Here is an 8,635-nt window from a genome sequence, read left to right on the forward strand (position 1 = left end):
CATGTGCTGGCCTGAGGCCTCTGCTCCCCACAGAGCTCTGGTTGGAGATATAGAGATGATCCCAGCAACAAAGGGAGATTCACAGGTCTCATCCATCCTTTAGACACCTGGGAGACAGGCATCCTTATCATTGTGGTCAAGGACCATGGCTAGGAGACAGCAGGTAGCCTCAGGGCTAAGGCCTTGAGCTGTCTTGGTCAGCAATGGCCTCAGGATGATATAGAAAAGTAAAGAGTGGATAGGGATACACTGCAGTGGTGTGATGAGACATCTCTAAGGGAGTGGAGAGCAGAAAGGTAGAGGGCAAAATAAGCAGACATCTGGGGACAGTAGACTGTGCCAAGACAGGACTTGGCCAAAGGAGTAGGGACCACGTCTGTGTTTCTCCCGAGAGAAATAGGAAACCACGATATGGGGACATCCTACTTAGAATGGCACTGAGGGATGCATGGACTGGAGATCCAACCAGGGTGGAGGGTACAAGGAAAGTGACATTGTCCAGGTGGTGACTGTGTGAAGATTGTCATCACCATGAGAGGCAGGCAGACTTGGGGACTCAATTTAAGTCAACATAAAGACTTCAGATGAGTAGCCTGACTGATAGCTTCTGCCACACAAAGAATAGATCCTGGGGCATGAGGCCCCGGTTCCTGACCTGTGTCTCTGTCAGATCAGCACAAGGGCTCCATAAGAGGGGAAGGAGACCCTCTGAGAGACAGCCCACCAGGTGCCAGGGTCTTACATCCTGCATCATGTAGTTCTGCTACCACCTGGCATGGTGGACCACCACCGACGGGCAGAGTGAGAGGAGAAAGGTCACATGCCCTCCCCAAGTCTTCCGAGTGTAAGGGTGGGGCAGAATGGAAACCTGGGTGTGTGACTCCAATTCTAGAGCACATCTAGCTGCCCCACACAGCTTCCCTGAGGTTCTCAAGTCTGGCTCATGCACACAGGCAAATCCTCCAGCAATGGAGAACTCACTGCCAAGTCTCAGCACTGCCACAAAGCAGCCACGGGACACAGCTGACTCTTGCCTCTCTGCGAGACTGGAAGGGCAGGGCCATGAGAAAGGGCTGTCCCAGTTCCTGCTCTTATTTGAGCCTCAGTGAAGAGGAGCAGAGAGTGAGGCTCCCCACCTGGATACTGCTAAGGCAGCCCTGGATCCCTGGCTCATGATATCAGTACTACCACATCATCCCAGGCCAGTGGGAGAACCTGCAAGACAACAGGGTAATGGGCGAAAGGCATGAACAGGCAGCTCAGGGGTGAGTAAGTACAACACCCTCCCTTCACTGGGAAATATAAATCACGATGGCAGGTGGCAGGGAGCTCCACGTGTGGCACCCACTCAACCTGGCAGGAATGTGGAGGTCTGAGAAGTCCTGTTGGGGAGGCCATGAGTGGCACTATGGAGTGACAGAGGTAGAATTTGCCACAGTCATAATTAGACTCAACTGTTATGATGAGTAAAACATAAGCCAGCAGGGACGTGGAAACATCTCCATCCCCTCCACATTCACAACGGAGAAAGATTGCCATGGGAGGGGACAGGTACAGAAGGAAGCTCCCACCACGAAGGACCATCACTCCTCCACTGGATTTGAAGGAGTTCTGAAGGTCTAAGAAAGTGTTTTCAGGTGTGTAAACACACGTTGTAAAGGTCTAAGAAAAAGATTTAAGGTATATAAAAAATGAAAGATGTAAAAGGGAAGAAAGGAAGGAAGAAGGAAGAAAAGAAGAGAGAGAAGGATAATTAGGGTTGGAGACGTAGTTCCACGGCAGAGCATTTGCCTAGCATGATTAAGGCTCTGGCTTCAGTCCCCTGCACATAAGAGAGAGATGGGGATGGGTGGGGCTAGAGCCCTTCTTGGGCCCCCAGAGCGTCTCCCTGGGCCAGGTCTCAGCTGATTAAACGTATCAAGTCATGCACCACACAGACATACCTGTACTCTCAGGAAAGACTCACTCACTAGAACCCCCCTTCCCTGAGCCCTCTCCCTGTCTCCTAGGACCTTATTCACAGTTCCCTTGGCTTTTCCCACTGTCTGTGATCCCAGTGACTAGCCAGCAAAGTTCCTTACCTTGCTCTTAGAGCCAAACCCCTCTTTTCATCTTGGGGGTCCCACCTCTGGGCCCCTTCCACCTCTAGCACCTCTCTTACGTCATGGACCATGTCACTGCTTCTTGCTATAGGCTCAGCTCTGACCCCTATAACTCACACTGACGCTCTGATCCCTAGCACCCCAGAATGTGAGTGCAATTGGAGAGAAGGCCTTCAAAGAGGTGGTTAGGTTAAAATACGGTCATTGGTGGGCCAAATCCCACGAGACTTAAAAAAAAAAAAAAGAACTGTGAGAGCTTCTGTGAGGGAAAGGAATAAGCAGGTGAGGATAGAGCAACAAAACTCCTTTACAGTCAGGGGTAGAGTGATTTCCTAGTAAGTACAAGGCCCTGGGGTGGATCCCCAGCACCGGGTGGGGAAAAGCCTTGTGAAAGTTCAAGAGAGAAGCCTTAGGAGAAAGCAACCCTGCTGGGCCTTGATCTTAAACCCCCAGCCTCGGGAACTGTTAGGAATAGTTAGGAACTGTTTAACCCCCAGCTTTGGCATTTTGCTTCTTTTCCTTGAGAGATGGCCAGAGTGGAGCTCTCAGACTGGCCAGCAAAGCACCTTGCCCCTGGGATGGACACACTACCCAAAGTTCAGCTGCATTCAGCTGTGGAGTCTGAGGGAGCATTGGGACTTTTACAATATGGCTGGAGATAGGCCAAGGCTCTTTCCTGAGGTCTTGAACCTGTTGTGGTCCTGGGTCTACAATGGCCATCTGGCTGTCCTCATCGCATTATTGGAAAGCAATGCAACCTCTGGTCCAGCTGTTCTGAAGTTAGCACCATCCCTAGTTTTCCAGTTCCTTAGGCATTTCAACAGTCCCCTTTTCACCTGGGTGTGTTGGACTTGGTTTCAATTTCTACTTCCAAGAGGCCTTGTCTAGACATGCTCACAGTCTTCTCAGATCTCTGCATGAAAATCCAGACACTCAGAAGGGAAGGCAAAGCCAGGAATCTCAGGCAGAACAGAGGACCACAGTAGGGATGGGTGGAAGCAGGTGGGAGAAGGAAGTCTTCAGACCTCAGCTTGGGAAAGTAGAAGCTAGCTACACTTACTTCATAATCTACTTGCATATTCCTAACATCCTGAGCTGATAACATGGCTGCTCTGTGTGCAAGACTGCTTTTCACAGCTTCACTTGCAGCTAGGTGAAGTCATGTGACTAAATTCTAGCCAATGGGCTCTACCAAGATGTGCAGGATGGAGCTTCTGAGAAGCCCCTGCAAAGGACATGTGCCCTATAGTTTAGAGTACCAGAGGGGATCCATATGTCAGAGACCTCACCCCTACAAGGCAAGATGAGGCAATCCTAGGGGTAGGGGTGAAGTTGAGGAACCCAGAAATCCTAAATTTGAGAGATAACATGATACTTGTTAACATAAGAGAAAGGCGTGACTCATGAAGTTGCCATTTTTTGTGGATCAATAATCATTGAATAGTGACAATGTTTAAGGTGAAGCCCATACTTTGGTAGTAATGGTCATGGTCAGAATCTTCCAACAGATCTCAAGTCCTAGAAATTCAGGCTCCTTAGAGTGGGCTCCCACAGCTTTTGGGCTCCCACATCTTCCAGCTCTAGGTCCCACTTTCACCCAGGGTACCCCAGCATCACTATGTCATGTGTTTCCTCATAGTTACCCTTACCCGTCCCAGCTAGAATGCCTCTACTGGTGGTATCCCTCCTCCTTAGACTGTGTGGGGCTAATCCCATAGAATATAGCCAGGTGTGTGGGGTGTTATGATCCAGCGGTGGCTCCATCCTGGCCCCCTCTGCCACAGCCCAATGGTTATCATCACAGTGTATCTATAAGTTGGCTGTGCCCATTCTAAAACAGCAAGCTGTAAGAGATGAACTCTGTCCTGGGAGACCGTCACTCACTTTGGCCAAGGCTCTTCTGAGCCTCAGTTTACCCATCTGTAGCAAGTTTACTCATTATGGTCCAGCAAGGCTATTAGGTTCAAAATAATGTCAGAGCCCCAGCCTGGGTATCAGGAATTGGAAGATGGATGGGACACTTGAGAAGGACAAAGCTGATAGATGTCAAGCAGAAGGCTGGGGAGACTGGGATTTCAGAGGCTTCAACCGCAGTTTTGGTGTTGGCAACATCCTGTTGCCTGAGCTGAGGTGGTCCACTCCACCACAAGAAAACTGATTCTGAGGTTGAGATGAGGGAGGGGACAGGTGGGCGTGGGGAGGAGGGACTCCATGTAGCCAAGATCTAGACAGGGAGTGCTGGGAAAGGGGCTCTGCTGGAGGGGACCTGCCCGACCATGTCATATAGACCACAGGGCCCAGCTCTGTAGTCAGTACAGAATCTGGTAACCAAAGCAGACTTGCAGCAAGACTGCCTGGAGGCAGGGAATGGTGCACTCGTTGTGAGCCGGCTGGAAGCCTCTGCCCTCCTGAAGTGGGCAGAATGCACTGAAATCATTGTGAGGTGTTGGCTGATGCAGAGCCAAGGAGCAGGTGGTGGGAGGCTCCAAGGGACTTGAATGCATGCAGAGGATACGGACTATGGCACTGGCCTCTAGAGAGGCACTGTGGCCCTTAAGAGGAACCAGTAAGGTGGGTTTAGAGAAGAGGATAAGACTGAGTGGTCCTGAAGGGACCAAGGTCACAACAGCAGGTGGACAATAGTTTCCTGCTGGCTGGAATGAGTGGTCCTTTAAAGGGTCTTTCACAGAGTAACACCATGCTCTGGTTTCTACCTAGCTGTTCCTTCTTTCTGGGAGCAGTGGGGAGGTGGGACAGCCTGGGAGCCCAGATGACAGCAGGGAAGCTGGGAAAGCAGCCAGGATGTGAAGGATGCTGGACTGGACCGGGGATTTCGAGCATCCCACCGGGGTTGCTGGTGCTGGGGCCGAAGAGAGCATTCAAGGAGGTCTTTGCAGCAGAGCTGTGCATGCGGGAAGCCCAGCCCGAAGAGACTGGTATTGCTCTGTGCCTCAAGGAAGGTCACAGTGCAGAAGCGAGTCTGTGGTCATCTTGGGCCCCCAAGTCTGGACACAAAAAGTGAGAAGACATCTCCACATCCTTCCCCACCGTCCAGGGCCCCCTGAAGATTAGTGACGTTCTCTGCTCCCTTCCCATCACAAGCTTATCGTGATTGTTCTGCAAGTTGAGTACATGTGTGCATGTGCTCAGGCACACATACACATCTGCACATGCCGACCCACCCCCCCAAGCACTGCTGCAGGAATCAGGTGGATTGTGTCACAGGACTATGCATGCTGGATCACAGTAGAGCATGGTGGAGAACTGTGGCAGAGAATGGTCACTCAGACTACCCTCAGGAGGCTGTATTGTCAGCTCTGACGAACACAACGGTGCCAGTGCACACAGGTGATCAGTAGATCTGTCCATTTCCCAGAAGAAGCTGCAACTCCCTATGATGGGTAGAACACCCCACGTTTAAATTTGGACCTCATTTGAAAATATGTTAGATCTGCCAGTGAGCCTTTGGGCCATCAGTTGGTCTGTAGCTTTGCCTGTCACCAACGAAGTGGCCAGGCGTCCATCTACAACCCTGGCCTCCAGTGGGAGACCCTAACCCAAACCATACACCCACAAGGTGCAATCAGCAAGGGTATTGGAGCCCAGTGCTAGGAAAGGATCCCAGAGGGCTCCCAAGGGGACTGACTCTCTTCATAGACCAGCGGGCCCTGCTCAGGGTGTCTGATGATCACATACCCACTTTAAGCTCCTTCCCGAAGACAGTGCGCTCTCCCAGAGCTGAGCAGTTCCAGCGGCCATTGCGGAACTGAAACTGACACTCGTCCAGGCCCATTTGGGAGCCTTCTCCTATGACGATGATGGCGTCCGGCCGGCTCTGGCAGATTGCCCGCTGTCTGGGAGCCAGGCCTGGGATCTTGTTACAGATGATGCTCGCACCCAGAGCGACCACCGAAGAGAAGCCACTGGAGGGGACACAGAGACAGGGGTGAGACCTGGAGGAAGGCTCTGGCTGGCAGGTGCTAGAGGTGGAAATCTCATCTTGGCTACTACAGTGGACCTCCCACAGAGCCACCGTGGGTGAGAGGTCTAAGGGAGGGCAGGGCAGAAGGATGGCATCTAAAGATTTTGGCTACAAGTCCTCTGAACACCTAGCTGAAATGTCTGTCCCTGCAGAGCACAAGGACACCATGGGACCCAAATTTCAGAGAAGCAATTTACTAGTGCCCAAGGGGGCGGGCCTCTTTTCCATCAAAGCCTTTTTTTTTAGTTTTCTAACCTGGAGCAAATTCACACCTCCTCTGTGTATCTCAGAGCCCACACTGTTTAAGCAGGAGCTTCTGGTAGGCAGTCTGCACCCCAGAGGGTCGCTGGGAAGCACATATTGAGGTACCATTTCCAATATTTGGGGAACTAACGGTTCCGGGGGGCTAGTGCTGGAGTCACCTGAGCAACCCAGGTAAACTTAGAACACCACAGATGTGCCACGCAGAATGGGAGGACCAGGAGCCAGTCTTATCTACCAGACTGGGAAACTTCCGGGGATTTGGGGACCTTCACCCTCGGACCCAGGGGACAGCGGAGCAGTTCAAAGTCACTGCAACTCTTTACTGGGACCTCCCTCCGACTGCCCCAGAGAGGAGAAGGCCACGCCCTCCTGACCTCCGCCTCCTCCCCTAGGGTAGCTGGGCCCCTAGTGAGCCAATGAGGTGTCGGATCCCGGGGAGATGAGGGAGGTTTATTCTGTTTTTCCCTTCTTCAGTCTTCGGTGTCTGTCTCCGCCCCCGTTTCTAATTAAAAAGAAGATAATACCTAAGGCGGCCAGAGCCAATAGGCCCGGCCCGCTTCCTGGATGTTGGATGAGTGGATGAGCGCAGGGCGGCAGTGTACCGGCCAAGATGAAGATTAAAGCAAGTGGGAAAAAAAAGAAAAGCCATCCAGACGCGGGCGAATCAATAACACTTAAAACACGCCCGCAGGCAGGCAGCGCGCGAGCCCAGAAGCCGCCTCTCGATCCGCGGTCGGGCTGGAGGCCGCCTAGTCCACTCAGCGCGCACACTTGGTTGCGAAATCCCGTTCCAGAGAGGTGGGGTTGGGGAAGTGGGAGGCCTGAGGGTGGCGGTGGAGAAACACAAAGGGTCTGCCACACACGCCCCCTGGCCTTGGGTCCCGATCTCCCCAAAGCGGCGACGGGAGGTTCACACAAGAGAGTGGGGCTGTGTGGAGAGGCAGGTGTGAAACCTACCAAGGTGGCCCTTTGGCGCCAGCACCCCTGTCCGTGTCTAAAGCCCCTCACGTCCCCCGAATCGTGCCGCACACAAGTCACTTCCCAAGTACAAAGGGAGACACCGTGTAATGCAGCGCAAGCCGCATCTGGAGCCACCTACTTCCACTTTCTAGAAGAGTGTCGCCTGCCCCACCTCCAGACACGCCTGGGCTCCTTGGCTCCCACCCCAGCGACCCCAGGGTCGAGCTGTCTCGCTTCCCTTTGCTGGTCTAGAGAGCATCTCTCCCTGGTGTCTCTGACCATCCGTTGACTACCTCAGGACTTAACTATTTGGTTCTGATTGCTGAGGATGCTGTCCTCCTGGCTTGGGAATGGGGTCTGAGGGTCGCTGGAAATGGGGCGGTGCCAGGGCTCTGAGAGGTGGTTTATGCTTTTGCCAAAGAACATTCCCCGCCCCTAGGTCCCTGTTTGCTGCCCGAGGAGCCCTGTCTGCAAAAGGGCTGCGCCCGCACCACATGCGCGGAGTTTCTGCTGGAAACTGAGCTCTGTATGGGGTGGTTGTAGTCCTGCCAGACCTGCTGTGCTTGTGGTTTGCGGGGTCCCTGGGGAAGCTGACCTTATGGAGCAGCTACTCTCCTCTAGAGTCCCAGAGCTATCTGTTTCTGATGATTCCCAGACTTGGATGTCCTTGGGATGGCCGATCCCCTGCCCAGGTCTACGGCACAGTATGCACCGGGGAGGTGTCCGCTCGCTGGGAGCCTTTGTGCGCTCAGGGTTCCCGCACCGCCCGCTGCCTCTCTCCTGAGTTAAGTTGGGCAGCACGCCTCCCTCCCGGGCCCAGCCAACTTTGCTTGGACCGCACGCTGGACCGCACGCGCGGAGAGGACGCGCGCGGCGCTTACCCGATCCGGAGGTAGACCATGCCCAGGCTGAGAAAGAGGTGGCCCAGGCAGCGCCGCGCTTTCCGGGTCATAGTCCCCGCTGGTGGCGGGTGCCACGGGCCGGGCTGTGCTGATCCCGCCGGCCGGGCCCGGCGGGGCAATCCACATAGCCTGCTCAGGGGGCGCGGGCCGAGGCTCCCTGGGCCGTCCGTCTGTACGTCGGTCCGCGCTAGGCGCTGGAGACTGTCCCAGAGCGCGGGAGCCGCGGAGTGGGAGGGAGGGACAAGCGCGCAACGCGGGGCGACGCTGCGCGCCAGCGATCGCGGCAAGTGTTTGAGGCGCGGGGACTGCGGGGCGCTGCTGCCGCCCGCCCCCGCCCCTCCCTCTCCGCCCTTCCCCCGCCCGCCTCCCGGAGCGCCCGCCCCGCGCCGGAGCGCCCGCGGGTCGAGGATGTCTGCCCCGAGCGC

General features: G+C 54.5%; 1 protein-coding gene across 1 annotated transcript in view; it reads right to left on the reverse strand.

Moving 5' to 3' along the window:
- Positions 1-8,515, reverse strand: part of Wnt7a (Wnt family member 7A) — a 48,465-nt gene extending 39,950 nt beyond the window's left edge. The window contains exons 1-2 of the mRNA XM_028854769.2: positions 8,190-8,515; positions 5,799-6,025 (exon numbers count right to left, since the gene is read on the reverse strand). Of these exons, the coding sequence (XP_028710602.1) occupies positions 5,799-6,025; positions 8,190-8,260 (298 nt within the window). The 5' untranslated portion in view covers positions 8,261-8,515. The remainder of the gene's footprint in view (positions 1-5,798; positions 6,026-8,189) is intronic.
- Between the last annotated feature and the right edge of the window lie 120 nt (positions 8,516-8,635).

The sequence above is a fragment of the Peromyscus leucopus genome, chromosome 3, assembly GCF_004664715.2.
Source record: "Peromyscus leucopus breed LL Stock chromosome 3, UCI_PerLeu_2.1, whole genome shotgun sequence".
Lineage (NCBI taxonomy): Eukaryota > Metazoa > Chordata > Mammalia > Rodentia > Cricetidae > Peromyscus > Peromyscus leucopus.